This window comes from Euprymna scolopes, chromosome 23 (genome assembly GCF_053919585.1).
Source record: "Euprymna scolopes isolate OS-2025 chromosome 23, ASM5391958v1, whole genome shotgun sequence".
NCBI lineage: Eukaryota > Metazoa > Mollusca > Cephalopoda > Sepiida > Sepiolidae > Euprymna > Euprymna scolopes.
In genome coordinates, this window is record NC_136504.1 from 118,532,026 (window position 1) to 118,558,940 (window position 26,915).

Here is a 26,915-nt window from a genome sequence, read left to right on the forward strand (position 1 = left end):
TGACAAACAAAATAATGTTCTAATCATGTTATTGACAAACAAAATAATGTTCTAATCATGTCATTGACAAACAAAATAATGTTCTAATCATGTTATTGACAAACAAAATAATGTTCTAATCATGTTATTGACAAACAAAATAATGTTCTAATCATGTCATTGACAAACAAAATAATGTTCTAATCATGTTATTGACAAACAAAATAATGTTCTAATCATGTTATTGACAAACAAAATAATGTTCTAATCATGTTATTGACAAACAAAATAATGTTCTAATCATGTTATTGACAAACAAAATAATGTTCTAATCATGTTATTGACAAACAAAACAATGTTCTAATCATGTCATTGACAAACAAAATAATGTTCTAATCATGTTATTGACAAACAAAATAATGTTCTAATCATGTTATTGACAAACAAAATAATGTTCTAATCATGTTATTGACAAACAAAATAATGTTCTAATCATGTTATTGACAAACAAAATAATGTTCTAATCATGTTATTGACAAACAAAATAATGTTCTAATCATGTTATTGACAAACAAAATAATGTTCTAATCATGTCATTGACAAACAAAACAATGTTCTAATCATGTCATTGACAAACAAAATAATGTTCTAATCATGTTATTGACAAACAAAATAATGTTCTAATCATGTTATTGACAAACAAAATAATGTTCTAATCATGTTATTGACAAACAAAATAATGTTCTAATCATGTTATTGACAAACAAAATAATGTTCTAATCATGTTATTGACAAACAAAATAATGTTCTAATCATGTTATTGACAAACAAAATAATGTTCTAATCATGTTATTGACAAACAAAATAATGTTCTAATCATGTCATTGACAAACAAAATAATGTTCTAATCATGTCATTGACAAACAAAATAATGTTCTAATCATGTCATTGACAAACAAAATAATGTTCTAATCATGTTATTGACAAACAAAATAATGTTCTAATCATGTTATTGACAAACAAAATAATGTTCTAATCATGTCATTGACAAACAAAATAATGTTCTAATCATGTTATTGACAAACAAAATAATGTTCTAATCATGTTATTGACAAACAAAATAATGTTCTAATCATGTTATTGACAAACAAAATAATGTTCTAATCATGTTATTGACAAACAAAATAATGTTCTAATCATGTTATTGACAAACAAAATAATGTTCTAATCATGTCATTGACAAACAAAATAATGTTCTAATCATGTCATTGACAAACAAAATAATGTTCTAATCATGTCATTGACAAACAAAATAATGTTCTAATCATGTTATTGACAAACAAAATAATGTTCTAATCATGTTATTGACAAACAAAATAATGTTCTAATCATGTCATTGACAAACAAAATCATGTTCTAATCATGTTATTGACAAACAAAATAATGTTCTAATCATGTTATTGACAAACAAAATTCATGAAAACAGCTAATCAATCTTTATCTCCAGTGCTATATAAAAGTCTCTGTATAAAGTTGCATTTTTTTTCAAGCTTTTGACATTTATATTAAATTAAAAGCCAAATTGTTATTTTTAAAAACTAGCGTTTTTTTTTTCAATTTTGACCCATTTTGGACCCATTAAAAACAATTTTGGACCCATTAAAAACAATTTTGACCAGCTAAAGACCCATAAAAGAACGGTCCATAATAAATTCAATCATTTGAGGCCTCTAGCGCCGCTCTGCCACTTTTATCGTCGGAGGAGATAGAATTTGAAAATATGAAGACAGACAGACAAATAGCCTTTTATATATTAGATTATTAACAAGTGCAAAAACAGAATCTTCATCTGCTTTTTTCCTTTTTTTTTTTACATACCATGCTTGAAAGAAAATGTGTCAAGCATTACCATCGCCATATTATAAAAAAAAAAAAAGAAACCTGTATTTATCTGATGAAGATTCTGGACTTGTTTGGTCTTAAACCATTAAATTTTTAAATTTTGCATACCATATAAACTATAAACAGTATACTTTCTATAAATTAACATATCCGTATATATATATATATATATATATATTTTGGCGGCAAGTCTTCTACTATTTCAGACATTTAAACCTTATACTTTACCAACATCTGAAGGAAAACGTGCCAAGCATTACCATCGCTATGGTACACAAAAGAAAAGAAAAAACTATATTTCCTGATAAAGATTCTGTTATGAATCGAAATATTGAATTTAATTTTAATAAAAAAAAGTGTTTATTTATTGAAAGAAATTCTGCACTTTGGCTTAAAACCAGTAAATTTTTGAATTTTGCAGAAAAAATTTAACATTTTTTTGTTTGTTTATATAATACTTGCAGGAGGGGGGGGGGTTTACCCGGCGTTGCACAGGTGTTTTGAGGTGTGTGCGTTAAAAAAAAACATTAAAAGAAAAATAAAGGTTTTAGTAGGAAGGTAGGATTGAACCCCGAACCCTTGACGCAGAGGTGGAAATGAAAAGAAAAAAAAAGCCAACCACCTAACCATCTCGGCCACGAGGGGAGAGAAATTGATAAGTGTTTTAAGTTAAGGGTTATAAAGTGAGTGAAAGAGGTTTGACTGACAGGTGGCCGCTTAATGAGGTCATCTCAGGAGTGTTACGATGACATGGCAGTATTTTATTTACTGCGGGGTAGCTTTTTGGGGTTTGTTTACTTTGTTTCAATGCGGGGCAGTTTTGACTTTCCCAAGATGATGGTGAGGGGGGGAGGGACCAGCTCTCCATTTAATGGGGGATTATCAAAATTGAATAGCAATTGTCTGATGTAAGGAGAAACTCCGCATTGATCAAAGCTGACGATCACGCCGGGAACGACGTGTTTATTTGCTCCCCCAGCGAGCAAATTAGGCACAAGGCCGATTTTTAGGAACGGACAAGGGTGAATTTACAGGTCCACCCTCCTTTTGTCGGGGGACCAAAAAAGATTCCATATTTATATTGAATTTCTTTATTTCAAAAACATTGAATCTCATTATTACAAATAGTTTCATATTTATATTGAATTTCTGATGCTTCTAACAAAAAAATTTTTATTAATTAAAAAGAAATTTGTGAAAGGAAGAGAAATCACTTTATTACACTTACTAAAAAAGAGGTAAGCTGACAGGGGAGATAATTAGGTTCTGTTGTGCTTATGTCACGTGATGAATGCAATTCAAAATGTCGGACAAAATTTATTCTCCATATAAACTTTATCAAAAACAGTTTTTCATTAATAATTACTTTTTCTATAATTTTTGGATATGTTACTATTTGAGACATGAAAATTATGTAGGTACCATTTGTTTCAATTGAAATTTAATATATTTTTTTTGTTTGTATAATAGAGAAGCACTAAATTTCTTAATGTCAAAATTATATGGTGATTTTTTTCTTTGACAGGCTGACGCTATTACATGTTCTGTAAATCAAAATCTAATTTTATCGAATGGTGGCGTAGCGAAGGCTATATTACAAAAAGTAGGCAGACAAATCCAAACAGAATGTTCCCAAAATCATCCATATGGAATTATTTTTCCTGAACTTGCAATAACAAAGGGATACAATTTACCATGTAAATATATTTTCTTTGGAGCTCTTCCGAGTAACGATGGCCAGCCTGTAAGTATGACATTGTTTTCTGCTTTTTATGTTGGTTGCCTTTAAAAACCCCCAACTCTTCTCTATTTTAATCAATAACTCTTCCACTATTTGTGAGCAACCCAGCTCCAGAACTTCTATTTGAACTGTCCCATCTGAGGTTTCTTGAGAAAGCGCAGAAACATATCTGTAATTTGATCGTCTGGGTTAGGGTTAGGGTTAATTTGATCGTCTCTCCCTTTCATGCTTTCTTCTTCTCTGCAACCTACCTCTTACAGATGTTAGTCTCAGTCTTTTCTTTAAATACTATTATGGCATGTGTTTTTCACAATTGCCTGATCTATTCCCTGCTTCCTTTGTTCCAGCTTGTTTGACTTGTTGGTCTAGTGGTCTTCATCAGTTCACTGTTTTGATACCTCATTGTAATGCAACTTCCTATTCCAGTAGCTTCTTTTCCAGAATTGCAGGCTTGTGGAATTTTCTTCCTGCTGACTGTTTTCCTCAGCTAGCTAATATGCATATGTATAACTTGTTTCATTTGAATAGTATACATTAGAGTGTTTGGTGTTTATTGAAGTACATACTGAATAGATATCTACAGAATGTATTATATTACTTCATGATATTATTTTTGTATATGTATGAAATATTCTGTTATATATATATATATTATTTTATTATTTACTATAATAATTATTAAATACCTACAGCCACTAGTGTTTCATCCTTTCGGTTATCATCAGTGCAGGGTGTCACGATTAATGCTAGTTGAGAGACTCGAACATCAGCAACAGAAGTAATGTCTGGCTTCATTAGCAAGGACCGGAACCACTAGACTACCGCAAACCGCGAGAGATACAAGTTGAAATTAAACATTTATTCTCGTTAAATGTTTTCCACAAAGTTTTGTACTATATATATATATATATATATATATATATATAATGTATATATATATATATATATAGTACAAAACTTTGTTGAAATTCGAAGACTTACATTTTTTCCTTTTTTCTTTTGTTTGTTTCATCTGGGATTTCTTCATTACAGTCATTTCGTTAATGGGATGGCAATTTTATGATTTTATGTGTTCATAAAAATCTCCTTTTTTTTCACCAACTCGTCGGAGGTTATTTCCATACAATGTTACCAACAAAAAGTTAATTTTGTACATGATAAACCTGGTGTTTTCATTTGGGGAAAAGAAATTCCACCTCCACGTTGTTATATATATATATTCAGGTTTGAGGTGTTCAAAAGTCAGAACTAATGAAGACAACAAGGTTGTTAAATAGTGCTCAATAAAAAGAGGAAAATATTTTTTTATTATTTAGGGTAAACAGTTACATATGATCGCTACAAATAGCCATCTGTTTCAGTCAAAGAGACTTCATCAAGCGACCTGGAACCTCTCAACGCCAAAAAGAAAAATCTATGTAACTGTTTACACGAAATAATAATAAATATATATATATATATATATATATATATATATATATATATATATATATATATATAGTAAGTTATAAAATATATATGGCGATTAAGCTACACTGAATATTCCTGAATATTCACTGAATATAAGCCTGAAGAGTCCTAGAGTGGATGAAACATAGAATATTCAGTGTAGCTTAATCGCCATATATATTTTATAAATTACTAACTAGCTCTACCTACGTATTGAGCAGTTTTGAAGTAAAAATTAATATACGAAAGTATAAATTTGTGCGTAAACTTTAAATATTTACTTCAAAAGTGCTCAATACATAGGTAGAGCTAGTTAGTAATTTATAAAATATATATGGCGATTAAGCTACACTGAATATTCGGCGTTTCATCCACTATAGGATTCGTCAGGCTTATGCGCGAATTCTATGGTTGTTTCTCGTTTTTATATATGTTGAGGTTTTTAGTTAGCCAATCAGCTTTCTAGTATCCACCGCGCCCCTTCCTATCAGCCAATGGGCATGTATTGTATCGAACAAAGGATCTGTTTTAGGACTAGGTTAGTGGTTTAAGGCAGACGATTTTCCTCGTTTCTGCTCTTTTTTTTATATATATATAAATATACATATGTGTACACACACATATATACATATATATATATATATATATATATATATATATATATGTGTGTGTGTGTGTGGTCGTTTATGTATATTCATGTTTATTTAATTTATTTATTTGTTTGTTTTCTATTGTTTTTGTTAGTTTTAAAGCTATTTTGTATCGCTATCCTAGAGTAAGTTTTATTTTGTGAACACAGTTGTTTGCTATTTCTCGTCTACAGTTTAATAGATTTTGGGGTTCTTTAAAGTACAGGATAGCAAATTTTTCATGAAGGCATAATTTACATGGGTCGTCTAAATGTCTGCACGTGGTAGCTTGTCTTATTATTTTCCACTCGACTACCGGCGAATGTCCGCTTTATTTGAGTTCCCAGTATTTATTCACTAGTGTTGTTTTTATACGGTGTTTTTTATTTTTGAATGTGCTTTTGTGGTCATAGTATCGGGTTTTGAAATCTAAGGAAGTCATGCCTACGTAATATTTCTTGTTATTTGGGTTTTCTTTTGCAAATATTGTTGCTTGATAAACTACGCTTTTTGTTAGACATTTATTTTGAACTGCGCAAAGTGTGCGGTGTCTACAGTTGCATTTATCTTGTTCCTTATTAGTATTTTTATTGATGGTATTGTTGTTCTTGTCCGGGGTTGGTTTGTTATTATTATTATTGTTATTATTATTATTATTATTATTATTATTATTATTTCTGCTGGTGTTGGTTTTATTTTTGTCATGGTGTCTACTTTTTTATTGTTTATTTTGTTGTTGTTGTTTACATTGTTTTCATTTAGTATTTTGTTATTATGTGCTTTAATTATCATCTCTAAATTTTCGCAACAACTGTAAGATAACTTCAAAGTATTTTTATTGAAGATTTTGTGTAAGGGGTTGGTTGCGAGAAAGTGTTTTTCAATAAGGTCTAGAAATTTCTTGCCAAGTTTTGTTTGTATGAGGCCGTATACCAAATTATAGTTCTTTTTCTTCTATTTTTGATTTTATTATAGTTATTGGTGTTTTGTTGCTTATATTTAATATCGATATTTTTGTATCCACTATTTTTTAGGGCTGTTTCATAGATATTGGTTGACCTGTTAAATGCATTTTCATTGCTTGAGTTATTACTGAGTCTACTTACGATCGAGTTGGGAATGTGTTTTATAACTGATGGTGGGTGGTTGGACTTAGGGTTGACATAATTTGGAGTAGCGTTATCTTTTGTATGGTTCATATGTGTTTTTATCTAAGTTTAACGTGACGTCCAGGAAGTTAGTTATTTTTATGTTAGCTGATACGTCTGCTTTTAGGCCTAATTTTTTCATTTCCTTGTGTATGATTTTCTTAAAGTTTTCTCCCTTGACTTTGTTGGAGTTTTTTATTATAGCTAGTCCGTCATCTCTATATAGGCCGATATCCGTAGTATATGTATATATGTATATATATATGTATGTATATGTATATGTATGTAATTGTCTGTATTTTTGAGATGAGGTGTTTTCATTGATTGAGATTGTCGGACTGACTTCCTCGTCTTGGTTGTTATTGTCACCGTTTCGGCCGTTTTGTCCTCCGGCCTTCGTCAGGTGTTTTGTATCAAACTGGGGAACCGTTTGTTAGGAGTCTCAAACCCAACCCTTTATTATTATTACGGGGGTACCATGTTCGGATTCCAGCTAGGCTTTGGGACATAGTTGCTGATTCTCTGTTTTAAATGTTACTTTTTCACTGCCTTCGTTCAGGATTGAACTCAGCACCTTCGGGTAACTGTAAACTTTGATACAACATCTAGGACCACTCGGCCATATGTTAATGATAAACCAATGTTGTTATTCAAGGTTTTCTCTCTCTATCAGAGGTGTCCAAATTGCACTCAGTTCTATGCTTGGTTTGCTCAGTAGGTTGTTATGTCCGAGCATGTGAGCCGTTTCTTTAAGTTTTCTTACTTTCCAGTGGGTCTCTCTGTTTATTATTTTTACTTCATCCCATGGGGGCGATGGTTCCCCCTCTCCAACCAGACATGGTTGGCTATACCCGATTTTTCTGTCTCCCCTTTAGTTACCGCTTTTCGGTGTTCTTCCACCCGTACTTTAAGGGGGCGGCATGTTTCACCCTTGTAAACCTTTCTGCAACTGCATGGGATGGAGTATATGCAGTTTTTGGTCATGTTCTCCTCCATGCGGGGCTTCACTCGTACCAGGTGTCGTCTGAGTGTTGACTCGCTTTTGAATACCGTCCTGATGTTGTAGGGGGCACATATTCTCTGAATCTTTTCAGAGATGCCTCGTATGTATGGTAGGCAGACCGTTGGAGGTTTTTGGGTTTCATTCTCCTCTCTTATACTATTGAAACGTCTGGTGGATAGTATGCTATCGGGGTAGTTGTTACAACGGAGGGTATTCTTCAACCTGACCATTTCTTGGTGGTATGTGATGGTGTCGCTACTTATTGTCTCGGCTCGATGTTGTAAGCAGCGTGCGATTCCATATTTGATACTGTATGGGTGATGGGAGTTGAAGTTTAGGTATTGTCCGGTGAAGGTAGGCTTGCGATATACGGATGTCTTAAACCCATGCTCTGTACGTGATATGAGTATATCAAGGAAGGCCAGTTGGTTATCTTTTTCTTTCTCCATTGTGAACTAAATTCTGAAGGTAATTAATATTAATAGACAGACAAATTAGAGCTTGATTAACTGTGCCATTTGTCATAGAGAGGAAAGTTTCATAGAAAAGAAATAAGGAGATCGAGCCAGAGAGAGAGAGAGAGAGAGAGAGAGAGAAAAGATAGAACATGGTTGTCGTTGTTGGCAGAACTTGTATATAGCTAATCAAAAACCTTGATTCCAGTAAAGCAACCGGCCCTGACGATATTCCAATTATAGTACTCAAAAAACTTCAACCAGAACTAGCGCCCATACTTACAAAACTGTTTAAACATTGTCTTAAGGAGAATTGCTTCCCATCACCCTGGAAAATCTCATCAGTATGCCCTGTATTTAAGAATTCAGGTGATCGTTCATCCCCCTCTCAGTACAGGCCAATAAGTCTCCTGTGCGTCATGAGTAAGTTGCTGGAATCTGTGTTAAATACAGAAGTAATCAACCATCTCAACAAAAATAACCTTCTTAGTGACACACAATATGGTTTCCGTTCTGCTAGATCTACAGCAGATGTGCTTACAGTTATATCTCATAGGATTAGGTAATCTCTCGACAGAGGCAACCTTTCTAGGGCAATTCCTCTTGACATATCAAAGGCTTTTGATAGGGTATGGCATAAAGGTTTACTTCACAAGATCTCCAGCTATGGTATTGCTGGAAATGTCTTCTCAATTATTAAATCATTTCTCTCTGATAGGTTCATAAGAGTAGTAGTTGATGGGCGAAAATCAGAAGCTCACAGTATTAATGCTGGAGTCCCTCAGGGGTCGATCCTGGGCCCAACTCTTTTCCTGATCTACATTAATGATCTTCCAAATCACATCCTTACATCATTCGTAGACATTTTTGCTGATGACACTACCATCTATGGTAGCACATCTAACACAGTAAACGACCAAGTTCTCTCCGATTCTCTCTCCTCTGATCTTGATCACGTTGTACAATGGGGAAAGGAGTGTCTGGTTACTTTTAATGCATCTAAAACCAAGCTTCTATCTTTACATCATCAACGCTCTGATCCCCATCTGGCATCAATTAAAATGAATGACTCTCGTCTTGGGGAGGCCTCAAGTTTTGACAGGCTTCTGGGCTTGACCTTTACTCCTGATCTTAAATGGAATATGTACATCAAATCTGTTGCCAAGGCCGCTGGGAAAATGGTCGGATCCTTCTATCGATCCAGTAGATATCTCACTGCTGATGCAATTCTCTATCTATATAAGAGCCAGATACGTCCAAGGATGGATTACTGTTGCCACATATGGGCAGGAGCTGCTAGAAAAGACTTGTCCTGCCTTGATAGGGTTCAAAATAGACTTCATGGCCTGGTGGGAGATGTCCTTTTCTCTTCGCTGCAACCTCTGTCTCACAGAAGAGATGTTGCGAGTTTGTCTCTGCTTTATCATTATTTTCATGGAAAGTGTTCGACTGAGCTTCAATCTATGGTCCCCCCTCGCCAAACTTTCACAAGAAACACTAAACTAGCTGAAAACATTATCAATAATTTTCCCCACTCTGTATCTGTACCTAAACCTAAACAGAGATTCCATGATCAAAGCTTCTTTCTTAGAACTGCACGCCTGTGGAATTGTCTTCCGTTTTCCTGCTTTCCAGCTTTCTCTAATATGGTTGTCTTCAAGTCCAACGTGACAAATTTCTGATGAGCCGTTCCACTTAAGTTAACAAATTTACTGAACTTCCATTACTATCGATTACTATATTGTCCTTTTGACTACTCTACACTCTTTAACCATTATCTTTGAGTGGCCTATCGGCCTTGATAAGTGGTGACGTTTATATAAAAAAAAAAAAAAATATGAGTAAACATTTTTCTAGAATTGAGCCAGCCCCAGCTACGAAGTGTTTTAGGTGATCTACAAGGCACAACTGCATATTACACACACTTCAGATGTCACCATTCGCTGTGGTAAACATGTCCTTGACATGCAGGTTCAGGTAGGCATCTTGTTGCCTACTCACCAGATGAGTTTTTCCAGGGGTGCATCTTGTCCAGTGAATTAAACATGCCCCAGATACCAAGCTGGAAATTTCTATGATTTGGAGTGGTACATACAGCGCCCAACCTTTCCAAATGGTCACCCACCTGATACTGGTCAAGCTTATTATTGCTTAACTTAGGTGATCTGGCAAGAACAAAAAGAGCAGCCAATATTAGCTCAATTTAGAACCAGAGTCGTTTTTGGTTGGTTGGTTGTTTTTGTTTTACAGCGTATCAACCCTTTTCAGGTTATTTAATGCCGAATCCAGTTATTTTTAAGAAAATTTTTTTGATAGAATATATATATTTTTTTTCAAGTCGGTTTCCATTTAACCCATAGTTGGGACCCTAACAGGTACTACCACTCTGCGTAAGAGTGGACCTGGGAGCAATGGCAATTAAGGGGTGGCTCCACACTCCCCAAAGCCCGCAAGCTGGGGACTCACCATCGGATATAGTTTAAGGTCATATCCAGGACCAGTCGTTTTTGGAGATATCGAAATGCCTGACAAGGAATGGGAAGAAACTGAACATGACATATTTTTAGTTTTAATAAAACAGGAAAGAAAGGTAACTTCTTTAGAGTGGTTGTAGTTAGGCCAATGTTTCTTGTGAATATTTTACAGTGGAGAACCAAAGATTGGAGTTCAGTTGAGCATGCCATGAAAATAATAATAGAACAGAAAAAGAGTGACGTTTTCTCTGGAGGGAAAAATGCAATATAGCGCGGATGTTCACCTTTGTATCTATTACACTTAACTGTGTATGCATAATTGGTAGTTGACTCAGAATGAGACAAAGATGCGCTTCTATTTATCTGTCTTGCAATATTAATCCCTTTTTGCTAATTTGTGTTTATGATTTTTTTGTTTATTTATTTTTATGTTTTTTTTTTTGTTGTTTTTTCTCTACTAGAATATTTCAACTTTTGTTGAAATATGTTTGGAGACTGCAGTGTCTAATGGCCTTACCTCTATTGCATTTCCTGCTCTGGGTACTGGAAACTTGAACTATGAACCTCGCGACGTTGCCGCTGAAATGGAGTCTACAATAAAGAAATTCATGGCTAAAACGACGTCAAATACTTTGCAAAAGATTCTAATTGTCATCCATCCATCAACAAAGGTCAGTCCAATTCAATTGAAAACATACCTATACAGAGTCTGCTACAAGTAATTATATGTTGGTTGGTTTTGTTTTACGGCATATCAACCCTTTTCGGATTATTTAATGCCGAATCCCAAGATTTTGAAGAAAAATTCTTTAATAGAATATATTTGTTGTTTTCAAGTCGGTTTCTATTTAACCCATAGTAAAAACCCTAACAGGTACTACCACTCCGGGTCAGAGTGGACCTGGGAGCAATGGTAATTAAAGGGTGGCTCCACTCTCCCCAAAGTCCACAAGCTGGGGCCTCACCACTGGATATAGTTTAAGGTCATATTCAGGACCTCATATCCGGGACCAGGAAGTAGGGAAGGAAAAAGAAAGGAGGGGGGAAGGGGAAGGGGCTGTTGATTTTTTTTTTATTTTTGTAGAACATAATTAAGTTTTACAAAAGAGAATAGAAAACAAAAACAGAAATCGATGTAGGTGCATTTCATCTCAGAAAGCCAATAGGCAGCCTGATCTGGTAGCACCAGTAATTATATGTTGGCTAGAACAGCAGATATTGCATTGTTACAACAGAATGATAGTGCAGATGATCTGTGCTTCTAAAAAAATGGTCCCTTATTGAATAAATATCGATTAAAAACACATTTTATGACTATTCTTGAAGGAGATATTGTTTTTAAAAGACTATATACCCCCACAATATTTAAAAAAAAATATTTTTACTTGTTTACTATTGTTTTTACAAAAATAAATCGATTTTCTAAATGTCCGTTTTCTACCTAACTGGTTAAGTTGTTAGTGGTTTAATTTATTTTGAAGCGTTTAATCAGTAAAAAAACAAAAACAAAAAACAAAAAAAAGTAAGTAACGTTGAGTGTTTCGTGAGAATGAGAAATAATATCCGACATGAGGGGATCACATCTTAGGGGTCTTGATAATCGCTAAACTTGTAGCAGCCGTGATTACAGACAACTACAACATACCCTTTTGTAGGGGCAGCTGCGCGTGTAATTGTGAGGCAAGGGTTGTGCAATCTCCAACCACACCTCTCCTGAATCAACACTGTTTGAGTCCAGTGGCAAGGAGAAATCCAGGATGACTGGAAACAATGCCGAAATAAGCGGAGAGCACATACAGAACCTGGAAGTCCCAAATGGTCACTTATTTAGTACTGACCAGGTTCAACATTGCTTAACTTCAGTGAACGTGATTATGCCGTATACACAGACATAAGTTGCAGGGATACTATGTAGGGAGTTGAGCAGCAAGATGTCTGTTTGCATTACACATTAGACTTTCTTACATCTAGAGATCTTTACTCTGTACGGGTGAGGCTTTTTTGCTTGTCAGGTCCGGTTCTTAAAAACCTTTCTTTTAAGAACCGGACTCTTCTTCTCTGGAAGACAAATCACCTGACAAGGACTTGTAGTCTTGACCGGCCATCTGTCTGAAACATTAGCATGTCCAGTGTTGCAACCATTTGAATTTGTCTATATTAATAAAAAACAATATATATATATGAGGTTCGATCCCTAGAAACAGTTGAACTACGCTGACGAGAGGTAATGACCTCGAAACACACGTGTACGTAGATTACTGTTTTAAAAATAATAAATAAATAAAAATGTTATATACGTCCAAACAAATTGAAAGGGCGACTTTCTAAGTAAATAAAAAAATGAGCTTTGAGGCAGAGCCAATATTAACCATATGTAAAAAAAACAACAATAGCAAAATCTATATATATATATATATATATATATATATATATATAATGAAATAAATTGAGGTTGTTTTAATTCATTGATTTGTACAAAGTTTTAAAAATTTTCTTTATTTTTCAGCGAATGGAACCATTTTTTGAGATGAAAAAAACGTTTGACAATGGTAAGATCAACCTTTTTTTTTTAGACTAGCATTTCAGCCTGGCGTTGCCCGGGTGTTTTGAAGTGTATGCTGAGCAAAACAAAAAGAAAGGTCAATTTTTTTAACTTTGACCCCTATTATGACCCCTTAAAATTTATTGTTTAGGGCTCAAATCAAGTTATTAAGTTAGATCCATGTCCAATGAACCTATATCTAAAATTTCACGTGTTTAGACCCAAAATTGTAGGAGGAGTTTGGTAGAGTTCTCAAAGGTCAAATCGTTGAACTTTGACTCGTTATGTTAATTTTATTTTTATTTCGGACTATTAGTCTCATCTTTATTAGTTGTTGTTTGTTTGTTTTTATTGGTACACAACGTTTCGGCCAATTTCCTCTGGCCTTCGTCAGGTGGTAACCGCGACGGATAGGAACTGTGTACCAATAAAAACAAACAAACAACAACTAATAAAGATGAGACTAATAGTCCGAAATAAAAATAAAATTAACATAAAAATGCTCATCTCAAAATAAAAAATTCCAATTAAGGAATAATATATATATTTGACTCGTTAATCGCCAAATTTCTGTCCGAAAACCAATCACATCGAATTTCCCAAATCTCAGTACCCTGTATATCAAATTTCGAGTATGTAGACTTAAAATTGACAGAGTTATTGCATAGGGAAATGTACACACACACACACACACACACACACACACACACACACACACACACACACACACACTTTTATATATAGATTATTTACAATATTTACATAAGATAAAATTAATTTTTTGAATGCATGTGGAAAAACTTTGGACAGAATAGTAACGTGATGTTATCTGAGAATGTGAGACTAAATTATTGCCCTTAGATAAATGAAAAATCCTTCATATAAGATGGGTGTGTGTGTGTGTGTGTTTTCTTCAAGTGGTTCCAATATTGGGGATAGATTTATTAAAACTTTGTATTAGAAACTGAGCACCTTTTACAAATCTTTAAATATTGAATTAAAAAATTTTTTTTGGGGGGCGGGCTGGATAATATTGTAGATAATCTGCTGAAAAAGATTGAAAAAGATGAAAAGTAAAAAATATAAGAAGGATGTGTGTGTTCTTGTTGAGTGGTTTCGATATCGAGGGTCAATTTACTAGAGCACTGCATTAGAAACTGAGCAAATCGTTAAATATTGAATTTTTTGCATTTTTTTGTTTTTGTTTTTGATGAAAAGAAAAAGAAAATATAAGGGGGATGCATTTTACAGGTGAGCCACACACACACACACACACACATGAAATCAATAAATGTGAATCTGCATCACTTTTTTCTTCATCATATCTTAATTTACTTTAGTTTGTGTTTATCTGTTACACTTCTGCATTTTATTAACTTAAATTTCCTTTATATGCATATTAAACAATGCTTTAGTTTGTGTCTATCTGTTACGAATATACATATATATATATATATATTTACTTAGATTTTTTGTTATATATATATATATATATATATGACTGGAAATTGAAACAAAAAACATGAGTTCTTCTGTCTGAGGTTTTATCAATTGACCTATTTAGCCTTTCTTATAAATAGAGCTTAAAAGATTACCTTAAAATATCGCTTTGTGGTGACATCATAGATTTATTACATCATGAATTCAAAACATAAACGATAAAAAAAAAAATGGCTAAACATTAACAACAGCGTTTGAAATTCTTTTAATATCTAAAACTATTTGCCTTAAACTATACAACAATAATGAATTTAATGAATCAATTTGATCCTTTTCTTATGTTTAACAGTAGACCCTCCACAGGAGGTAGGAGTGCATAGGGCGCATTAATTCTAATAATGTATAAAGAGATTTTGTCTGTTTGTCTGTCCGTCTTTTAATTTCTTTTTAACACTATAAATAGCCCCTCCCCCGGTAACAAACAATGAAATAGCAATGCCCTGTAATCACTTTGAGGAGTATAAATTTTCAGTTGATATATAACCCTTCTAAACTAACCTGTTAACATTAACCACCAACGTGGGGGTGCAGAAATACCTGGATTAGGACCCAGGCACGGGGAAAACTCTCTCGGTGCTGATGGACCCGTAGATCTTCCCAGGTCATCTGTCTAGGAGAAGGAAAACTCTGAAGCTAAACCTAAGGGGAGGAAGGCCTCTCCAGTCTTGGATGACAACCTTTCTAGAGATGGTGACTCAAACAAATTACCGGTCTGCAAACCTAAACTGCTTTAGGAGTAGATAGGCACTGTCTATCGTCCAGCTTCCATACTCCTTCTTTGCCTATTAGCTAGGCATAGAGGTCAAATCACAGGGAGTCGACAGACCTTCAGTGGTCGATCTTGTTTCCTGACTAGGGCAATGAACGCCAATTTCCCCACTCCCGACACATTACTGGGCACTTGGGAGTGCTTGAATGCTATAATGCCAGTACAAGTAGATTGGGTTGACCATCGTCTGATGAGTTGAGGGTACCTGATAGACAGTTCCTGGCTGCTGTTCCCGACTGGTAGTACAGGTGCCCTAACTCTTTGGTAGCGCTTAGAGCAGCTGCTCCATCAACAGTTGTATAATATTGGGTTGTTTGTAATGCCATGTCGCGCATGGAAAGGGATCCTGCCCTCATCCCCGGTGGGCTATCTCGAGGCCACAATCCTAGTAGATGGCAGGACAACTGATGGTCTGCTTGTGTTGCATGTCTGGTATTCTGCATAACCACTTGTTCAGTATCCCTTAGCTAAACTGAAACTCTAAAAAAAAAAAATGACAGTACAATAAAAAATTATGCTAAAACAAGGCCCAAACTCAAACAAAACCAACCTGCCTTCTCCCTTGAGGCTTGCATTTACGACATCCGTAGGCTTAGAACGAATTTAAATGATGTTGAAGCATTTCTCCTAACAAACACCCCGGATATCTTAGCACTAAGTGAGATTAACATACATTCCTCCATCCTCTCTAACTACTTTAACATGTCTGGCTATCTCCCACTCTGCCGTAAGGACTCTGCAGACATATGCACGGACTTGGAGTCTATATTCGTAACACCCTCCCCTTGACTAGAGAAACATACCTAGAATCAGACGATCAAGCTTTTATGTGCTTTAGACTAAACATACAACATAACATTAGCTACTTTTATTTTCTCTACCGCTCTCCCTCGGCCCAGGACTGCACCATAATTAACAAAGTCTCTGGCAGTATAGACACAGCACTCTCCCTCGACACTAGCGCACAAGTACATGTATTTGGTGACTTTAATGTCCACCACAAAAACTGACTTGGATTCTCTTCTCACACAGATGCAGAGGGCAGCTCAACACATAGCTTCACTATGTCTCAGTCCCTATCACAAATGGTTACGTTTCCAACCCATTTCCTTGACCAGCAAGAACAACATGTATCACTTCTAGATCTATTTCTGACCACAGTTCCCGAGGATTCTATAACAAATGCTGACAGCCCACTCGGGAATGCTGATCATGCAGTGATAATGGTCAAAATCGCTCTAAACTCTAGATCCAAAATTAAAGTGGCAGTTCTCAAAACAACGAGATATTATAAAAAGGCTGACTGGGAAGCCATCAGAGATCTTATCAGAGATGCCCCATGGGGTAATATTTTTTCTTTTCCTGCTGAACAGTGCGCAAATGAGACCACTGAATGGTTCAAAACAGCAATTGAAGCACATGTTCCCATGCGGAAATTTTATAGCAAGCCCCACTCTCCACAATGGTTTACTTCTACTTACGCAACTGCCATTGCTCAAAGGCAGCATGCATACTACAGATTTAACCAACATAAGTCCAGTTCAAACAGACACAAGTATATAGAAGCTAGAAGTAATGTTAAGAAAGAAATAGTGACAGCTAAGAGAGAATTTACTGAAACCACTAAAAAACGCATCAAAGCACAAAAATTAGGACCGATTGACTTCTGGAAAATCTACAACAGTGTAGTAAATAATGGGTAATTATTTAACAATTCCCCCACTAACCAACAATCACGAGGTTGTTTTCTCAGCAACCGACAAGGCTAATATGCTTGCCAGTTGGTTTGCCTCAAACTCCACACTGGACCCTTCCAACCACCCCCTGCCTGACTTTCCTTTGCAGACAAATGCCACGCTAGACGATCTACGAATCACCCCTGCTCAGGTGCATGCTATCATAAACAACCTAGACACTTCAAAAGCATGTGGACCCGATCTCATCCCGGCTGTGCTATTAAAAAAGTGCTCAGTCAAAGTAGCTCCAGTTCTCTCCAAACTCTACAACAAATGCCTTAATGAATCTTGCTTTCCGGGCTGTTGGAAAACTGCTTCTGTGGTACCAGTATGCAAGAATTCTGGCGAAAGAACTGACCCATCAAATTATTGCCCCATTCGCCTCCTCCCACTTTTCGCCAAAATATTTGAGACCATAATTAACCATGCTCTAGTCCATCATCTTACAGATGCTAAACTTCTGACTGACAAATAATATAGATTTAGATAAGCCCGTTTTACAGCAGACATCCTCACTGTAATCTCTGAACGTATATACAATTCACTGGACAAAGCGGTGGAGGGCAGAGTGGTAGCTCTAGATATATCTAAGGCTTTTGACAGGGTATGGCATAAGGGTCTCCTCAGGAAAATTAGATCATACGGCGTCACTGGTAGAATACTTAACATAATTAAATCCTTCTTAGATAAGAGTGCCTCAGGGGTCTATCCTTGGACCTCTGTTATTCCTAATATTCATAAATGACCTCCCTGACAAAATTGACTGTGAGATGGGGATATATGCTAATGACACCACACTCTATAACAGGCAAGACAGGAAAACAAATGAACATATATCTAAAGAAATGGCAAAAAACACAGGCGGATGACCTCCAATCTGTAGTGGAATGGGGACAAAAATGGATGGTCACATTCAATGCTGCCAAGACTAAACTGGTTTCCTTCAATAATTACAAGAAACCTTCTCTGCCACTAATAGCAATGGCCAGTGACTCCTTATCTGAGAGTACATCTTTCAAACTGCTTGGCTTAACGTTCACAGGAAACATGAGTTGGAACAATTACATTGAAAGCGTTGCCAGGGCTGCTGCGAAGAAGGTAGGCTCTCTCTATCATGCTAGAAAACTACTAACACCCGAAAGTATCCTATACCTCTATAAGGTCACCATTCGCCCATGTATGGAGTATTGCTGTCACATTTGAGCTGGTGCATCTGCTACTAGTCTCTCGCTCCTAGACAAGGTTCAAAAGAGAGTCGCCAATCTGTTAGGCCCTGAACTGGCATCTAAGCTTCAGCCTCTGTCCCATCGACGAAATGTTGCATCCCTCTGCCTGTTCTACAAGTATTTTAATGGTGAATGCTCTGGCGAACTGCAGATACTTGTGCCCCCACAACGTAGACACCCTCGACAAACCCGACAGGCAGCTAAATCCCAGCCCCACACAGTAGAGATCCCTAAATGTAAAAGATCTTTCTACTCCAGTAGTTTCTTCCCCAGAACTGCTAAACTCTGTAATTCCATACCAGGTCCCTGTTTCCCCAACTGTACTGACATGCAGAAGTTCAAGTGTAATGTAAACCGACATTTTGCTGCCCAAATCCCAACATAGTACCCCAGTAGTTGCTACCCCTGATAGTAGCCCCCTACACCAAAGTGGCAATGCGCCTTGTTTGGGGTTAAAATGTAATAATAAAAAAAAAATACACCATTTAATGCTCTAAACACTTTATGGGGACCTTATAAGACACGATCACTGTGGAAGAGCAACCAAAAAAAGCAAGACCTAGAAGAGTATTGGAGGTCTCTATCTAAAGATTAGATACCTAGCAACTTAGAGGCCATAGCTAGAAATGCTGGAACCAAAGATAATATCTGGAATGGTTAAAGAAAAGTTGGATAGATTCCAGAATAAAACAAAAAACGAATTGACAACTTATCTAATTTCTGGCTAAAAAACTTACAACACTCTATATTCATTATAGTAGCTGCTTCACTAGACTGATGAAAGGTGAGGAGACCACACCAACATGGCTATTAAAAAGTGACACCACCCTCATACCTAAAACGGTTGAGACACAACAGCCTAACAAGTACAGGCCAATCTGCTGTCTCACTACCACTGGCCTTGTTGTTGCAGACAGCATCCATGACAGCCTTTCTTCTGGAGCATACCTGGAAAAAGAACAGGCCGGATGCAAGAGAAAGTGCTTAGGCACGAAGGACCAGTTGCTGATTAGCAGAACCATTCTTGAAGACTCGGAAGAGGCAAAGAAATCTCAGTATGGCTTGGATCGATCATCAAAAGGCGTATGATAGTGTAATCAATAAATCGATACTGCAATGCTTTGATCTTTATAAAATTCATCTGATAATAAAAAAAAGCGTATGAAGATATGGCAAACAATGATGACATTACGCGGCAATAATAGTAAATTAACAATAATAGTAAATTAACAATAATAGTAAATTAACAATAATAGTAAATTAACAATAATAGTAAATTAACAATACTAGTAAATTAACAATAATAGTAAATTAACAATACTAGTAAATTAACAATAATAGTAAATTAACAAAAATAGTAAATTAACAATACTAGTAAATTAACAATAATAGTGAATTAACAATAATAGTGAATTAACAATAATAGTAAATTAACAATAATAGTAAATTAACAATAATAGTGAATTAACAATAATAGTAAATTAACAATAATAGTAAATTAACAATAATAGTAAATTAACAATAATAGTAAATTAACAATACTAGTAAATTAACAATAATAGTGAATTAACAATAATAGTGAATTAACAATAATAGTGAATTAACAATAATAGTGAATTAACAATAATAGTGAATTAACAATAATAGTGAATTAACAATAATAGTGAATTAACAATAATAGTAAATTAACAATAATAGTAAATTAACAATAATAGTAAATTAACAATAATAGTGAATTAACAATAATAGTGAATTAACAATAATAGTGAATTAACAATAATAGTGAATTAACAATAATAGTGAATTAACAATAATAGTGAATTAACAATAATAGTAAATTAACAATAATAGTAAATTAACAATAATAGTAAATTAACAATAATAGTAAATTAACAATAATAGTGAATTAACAATAATAGTGAATTAACAATAATAGTAAATTAACAATAATAGTAAATTAACAATAATAGTAAATTAACAATAATAGTAAATTAACAATAATAGTAAATTAACAATAATAGTAAATTAACAATAATAGTGAATTAACAATAATAGTGAATTAACAATAATAGTAAATTAACAATAATAGTAAATTAACAATAATAGTGAATTAACAATAATAGTAAATTAACAATAATAGTAAATTAACAATAATAGTAAATTAACAATAATAGTAAATTAACAATAATAGTAAATTAACAATAATAGTAAATTAACAATAATAGTGAATTAACAATAATAGTGAATTAACAATAATAGTGAATTAACAATAATAGTAAATTAACAATAATAGTGAATTAACAATAATAGTAAATTAACAATAATAGTAAATTAACAATACTAGTAAATTAACAATAATAGTAAATTAACAATAATAGTGAATTAACAATAATAGTAAATTAACAATAATAGTGAATTAACAATAATAGTGAATTAACAATAATAGTAAATTAACAATAATAGTAAATTAACAATAATAGTAAATTAACAATAATAGTAAATTAACAATAATAGTAAATTAACAATAATAGTGAATTAACAATAATAGTGAATTAACAATAATAGTAAATTAACAATAATAGTGAATTAACAATAATAGTAAATTAACAATAATAGTAAATTAACAATAATAGTGAATTAACAATAATAGTAAATTAACAATAATAGTGAATTAACAATAATAGTGAATTAACAATAATAGTAAATTAACAATAATAGTAAATTAACAATAATAGTGAATTAACAATAATAGTAAATTAACAATAATAGTAAATTAACAATAATAGTAAATTAACAATAATAGTGAATTAACAATAATAGTAAATTAACAATAATAGTAAATTAACAATAATAGTAAATTAACAATAATAGTAAATTAACAATAATAGTAAATTAACAATAATAGTAAATTAACAATAATAGTAAATTAACAATAATAGTGAATTAACAATAATAGTAAATTAACAATAATAGTAAATTAACAATAATAGTAAATTAACAATACTAGTAAATTAAAAATACTAGTAAATTAACAATAATAGTAAATTAACAATACTAGTAAATTAACAATAATAGTGAATTAACAATAATAGTGAATTACCAATAATAGTAAATTAACAATAATAGTGAATTAACAATAATAGTAAATTAACAATAATAGTAAATCAACAATACTAGTAAATCAACAATAATAGTAAATTAACAATAATAGTAAATTAACAATACTAGTAAATTAACAATAATAGTGAATTAACAATAATAGTGAATTAACAATAATAGTGAATTAACAATAATAGTAAATTAACAATAATAGTGAATTAACAATAATAGTAAATTAACAATAATAGTAAATTAACAATAATAGTAAATTAACAATAATAGTAAATTAACAATAATAGTAAATTAACAATAATAGTAAATTAACAATACTAGTAAATTAACAATAATAGTAAATTAATAATTCCAGACATAAAAATCAGAAGAGGAATTTTCTTCCTTATTATTTTTCATGGATTCACTAAACAAATTACTAAGCAAAAGTGGGAGTGCCTACAACCTGAGCCAGGGCCGCCAAGAAGACCCAAATAAAAAAGTCAGCCATTTGCTCTTCATGGATGACCTCAAACTACATGCAAGTTCAGATGCTGAATTAAGTGAGCTATTACAAATTGAACATACCTTCTCTAAAGATATTGGTATGACATTCGGTCTGGACAAATGTGCCAAGCGCTCCATCAGAACTAGGAAGAAGATGCACATAGAAAGCATACAGCTTGATCAGAGACCTAAAAGAGCAGGAAAAATACAAATATTTTGGCATAGAAAAAGACGATGCAATTCAGCATGGCAGAATGAGAGAAAAAATAGACAAAGAGTATGTGCGCCATGTTAGAAAAATTTGCTAAACAAAACCAAAGTGACTGCCATAATGCATCTATGCCAGTGTTGATTGGCCACAGAAAGACGTTAACAGGCCAGACACTAAAACAAGAAAAATGTTAACATTTACAGAAATTTACATTTGGTCGCTGCTGTTTTGTTTTGAATCTGTATTTTGTACTTTTTATTTTTACGGTTATAGTAAATATTCAATCTGCTAAATCTGATTAAAATTATTAGAAATTCGGGAAACATGTGTAACTAAGCAAACCAAATATTTTTCTTCACATTCAGTATTGAGCACCTTTCCAGGTTTTTTTTTTACCATTTACTCATATACAGAAACCAGCGTCTACGAAGACTGTTTTTACCAAGAGGAGCACTTTGGGTTTGTCAGAGATTAACCATCAACAGCGAGCCACTACGGTGAGCACTGGTCAATATCTGACAAGCTCCCAGAATTCAAACCTTAAAATGGTATATGAACACCAAGAAAAGAGGGCCAGTAGAACAACCTTCATCACAAAACTGGCCAAACATTTTGCACAGAAAACAGGCCTGCAACGAAAATAGCCCAAAAGAGTCAGCAAAAATACACTAAGACATTCCATTGCAGAAAACTGGAAGAATGAACCAACCAGCAGCCAAATATTTCCTGAATGAACTATCACAGGAATATATAGATAAAGAAGGCTCTGTACGAGGGGCGTGCAATAAGTAATGCCCCTGACCCACTTCCAGTTGTCTGATCTAGCTGAAATTTTGCATGTGCAATGATTTATATCTCTACGGGTTATGTGGCAAATTACAGCTCTGAACTAATTGTGGTTTCTGTTTTACAGGTGTTTGAACTGAGTTAGGTGTGAAATAGAGCCTGTTGAATGTCGAGCAGTGATCCGGTTTTTGTATTTTAAAGGACGCACACCATAGGAGACTTTTGATGAAATGAAAGAAACTTATAGTGATAATGCCCCATCATATGATCTTGTAAAACGCTGGCACCGTGAAATCGAACATGGCTGGAAGTCTGTTGAAATAGCTTCCAGACCTGGTCGCCGACCTTCTGCCATTGATGAGGCATCCGTCCGTCAAGTTGAGGCTGCCATTTTGGAAGATCGCTGCATTACTATTCGCCAAATAGCCCAAAATGTCAAGATTAGTACAGGGTCTGTGGAAACTATCATTCATGACCATTTGCATATGCATAAGGTGTCTGCCAGATTGATTCCCAGGTTGCTCACACCATTCCAGAAGCGAGAACACATCGAGTGCTCGAGGATGAATTTGGAGATGTGCCAAGAAGATGAGTGAAAGTTTTTCAAAAGACTGATTACACAGGATGAAAGCTGGGTCCATCACTATGATCCAGAGACCAAAGCCCAGTCAATGCAGTGGAAGCACTTGGACTCACCACCTCCAAAGAAGGCAAGGGTGCAGCCCTCCGCTGGCAAGGTCATGCTCACAGTCTTCTGGGACCAGGACAGAGTAGTGATGACAGATTTCCTGGCAAAGGGTACCATGATTACTGGAGCCTATTATGCTTCACTTTTAAGCAAATTAAGGGAAGCTATCAAAATCAAGAGACGGGGCAAGATCAGCAAAGGTACTCTCGTCCTGCAGGACAACGCTCCGGTCCACAACTCGCATGTCACCAGATCAGAAGCACGGGCATGTGGCTATGAAATCCTTCCCCATCCTCCCTACTCTCCTGACCTTGCACCCTCTGACTTTCACCTCTTCCCAGCCATGAAGTTGTTTTTGAAAGGAAAATGTTTCCCAGATGATGCAGCCTTGATTTCTGAAGTCACGTCGTGGTTGGAAAACCAACCTGGGGTGTTCTACAAAAACGGTCTCCAGAGCTGCATCAAATGATGGGAGTAATGCATAACTCTGGGTGGTTCCTATGTAGAGAAAGACTAATAACTGTGCAAAGTTTCGTTGCTCTACTGCTATGGGAAATTGGTTAGGGGCATTACTTATTGCACGCCCCTCGTAGACTGGCTGAAAAAGGGATTTCTTCGCTATGATCAGGAGAGAATGATAATGGTTGCTCAAGATCAATGCTTGATGAATAACGCTTTAAAAAAGTGGTTTCAGCAATGAAAACAAATGAGTTGTAAAGTCTTGTTGGCGGACGGCTATTATACAATGTGACACTTGAATATTCAATGTAGAACTGGGGAGTTGACAGGGTAATTAAGTTTTTAATTTCTCAGTAATCTAATGGCAAAATTCAATGAGTTATTTTTTATGAAAAAATTCAGAATTCAAACAGTTATTTTTTATAAAAAATTCAAAATTCAAACAGTTATTTTTTATAAAAAATTTAAAAATTTAAACAGTTAAAAAAAAAATTCCAAATTCAATCAGTTAGTTTTTATAAAAAAAATTCAAAATTCAAACAGTTATTTTTTATAAAAAATTTCAAAATTTAAACAGTTAAAAAAAAAATTCCAAATTCAATCAGTCAGTTTTTATAAAAAAAATTACAAATTCAAACAATTATTTTATTATAAAAAATTCCAAATTCAATCGGTTTTTATAAAAATTTCAAAATTTAAACAGTTAAAAAAAAATTCAAAATTCAATCAGTTTTTATAAAAAAAATTCAAAATTCAAACAATTATTTTTTATAAAAAATTCAAAATTCAAAGTTATTTTTTATAAAAAAATTCAAAATCTAAACAATTAAAAAAGTTATTTAAAAATTCACAAATTATGTATATGTGTTATATTTATTTTTGTTTTCATAATAAATTTTGTCTGATATACATTGCATTTCAACTGAGTTACTTCCTCTTTGCTTGTGTCATGTGACCCAATATGTCATGTGACCCAATATGTCTGCCTCAGCATGTAACCTTATCAAAGTATTTTTACCGTTATCGGAACTGTTTTTCACAAATAATTAATTTTTTACCTATTGTTTTCTGTCATTTTTGGATATGTTACTGTTTATGACATGACAATTACGTAGATACCATTTGTTTTACTTGAAGTTCAATAGTTTTTTGTTATTTAAATATAGAAGGACCAAAAATCATATGATCGGTTTGCATGGTCTCTTCAAGTGGTTCCAATATCTATTTAAAGGGTGGAAAGATAAAATTGTCGCCCTAAAGAAAACAACAGAACAGTTTTATTTTAAAACTTTTATTGAAAAAATCAATTCAGGTAACTTGATTATGTAGTAGAGCTGACGTCTATTCAATGTAGCCACCTTCAGCCTCAATGACTGCCTTGATACGGGTCTGGAACTGGGAGCATCTCTTTTCCACAACTTGGTGAATGGCGGCATATAACGGTGATCAGGCTGGCTTTCGTGTTGTGGGAGGTCATGTTGGTGATGTTCTTGACGTATGACCAAGCAAAGTAGACCAGCGGGTTCAGGTCGGTGAAGAGGGGGGGGGAGAAGTGAGAGAAGGGTACAAAGGTATAGCACTCCTAAAGCCAAGCCTGGGTCTCTTTGGACTTGTGGGCCGGCATTGAGTTCTGCTGCCACACCCAGGGTCTGTCGGCAGCTACTTGATTGCACTATGGGATCACCACACTCTTCAGCACATCCAGGTGTTGATTTCCAAGCTAACTTTGAAGATGTGAGGTGGCATGATGTGACCTTTACTTGAAACCACACCTATGCCCTCAAGTGTTGAACCATCCAGATTTGCATTTTGAAGGTGCTGGCAATGGTCCTGTTATCATTACTTGGATCGGTAGAGAGCATGAGTTGTCGAGCGGCACATCTCCAATCTCGCTCGTTGAATATTGTGTTACTTTCAGACATGATAGAAGTCTCCTATCGCTCTTAGAATTTGTACACAACTGGCCAACTAGTAGATGGTCTGCAACAGCAACAAAAAAAAAAAGAACGGTTTTCATCAAACGGAAATGGAATCATATTGTTTTTTCTACAGCGACAATTTTATCGTTCCATCGTGTACTAGAATGTTATATTAGAAACTGAGACCCCCTCTTATAAATGTTTAAATTAAATTGAAAAAAAGACGGAAAGAAGAAAAATGTAAAGGTGAATCATTGATCATACCTTAATTTTCTTCAGTTTTGGTTTATCCGTTATGCTTCTGTATTGCTATGTCTTGTGTGTGTGTGTCTTTGTGTATGTGTCTTTGTGTGTGTTTGTCTTGTGGGTGTGTCTTGTGTGTGTGTGTCTCTTTGTGTATGTGTCTTTGTGTGTGTGTGTGTTTGTCTTGTGTGTGTCTTTGTATGTGTGTCTTGTGAGTGTGTGTCTTGTGAGTGTGTGTCTTGTGTGTGTGTGTCTTGTGTGTGTGTGTGGGTTGTGTGTGTCTTGTGTGTGTCTTGTGTGTGTGTCTTGTGTGTGTGTCTTGTGTGTGCCTTGTGTGTGTCTTGTGTGTGTGTGTGTCTTGTGTGTGTGGGGGTTGTGTGTGTCTTGTGCTTCTTGTGTGTGTGTCTTGTGTGTGTGTGTCTTGTGTGTCTTGTGTGTTTCATGTGTGTGTGCATGCGT

The 26,915-nt window shown here is 34.3% G+C and overlaps 1 protein-coding gene across 2 annotated transcripts in view; it reads left to right on the plus strand.

Annotated features, from left to right (window-relative positions):
• Nucleotides 1–26,915, plus strand: part of LOC145246168 (uncharacterized) — a 197,582-nt gene that overhangs the window by 53,882 nt on the left and 116,785 nt on the right. For both annotated transcript variants that reach the window (XR_013863103.1, XM_080108035.1), the window contains exons 5-7: nucleotides 3,407–3,625; nucleotides 11,242–11,451; nucleotides 13,287–13,329. Coding sequence is in view for 1 of the 2 variants with exons in the window: in XM_080108035.1 (XP_079964161.1) it covers nucleotides 3,407–3,625; nucleotides 11,242–11,451; nucleotides 13,287–13,329 (472 nt within the window). In the remaining variant the exon portion in view is untranslated. The remainder of the gene's footprint in view (nucleotides 1–3,406; nucleotides 3,626–11,241; nucleotides 11,452–13,286; nucleotides 13,330–26,915) is intronic.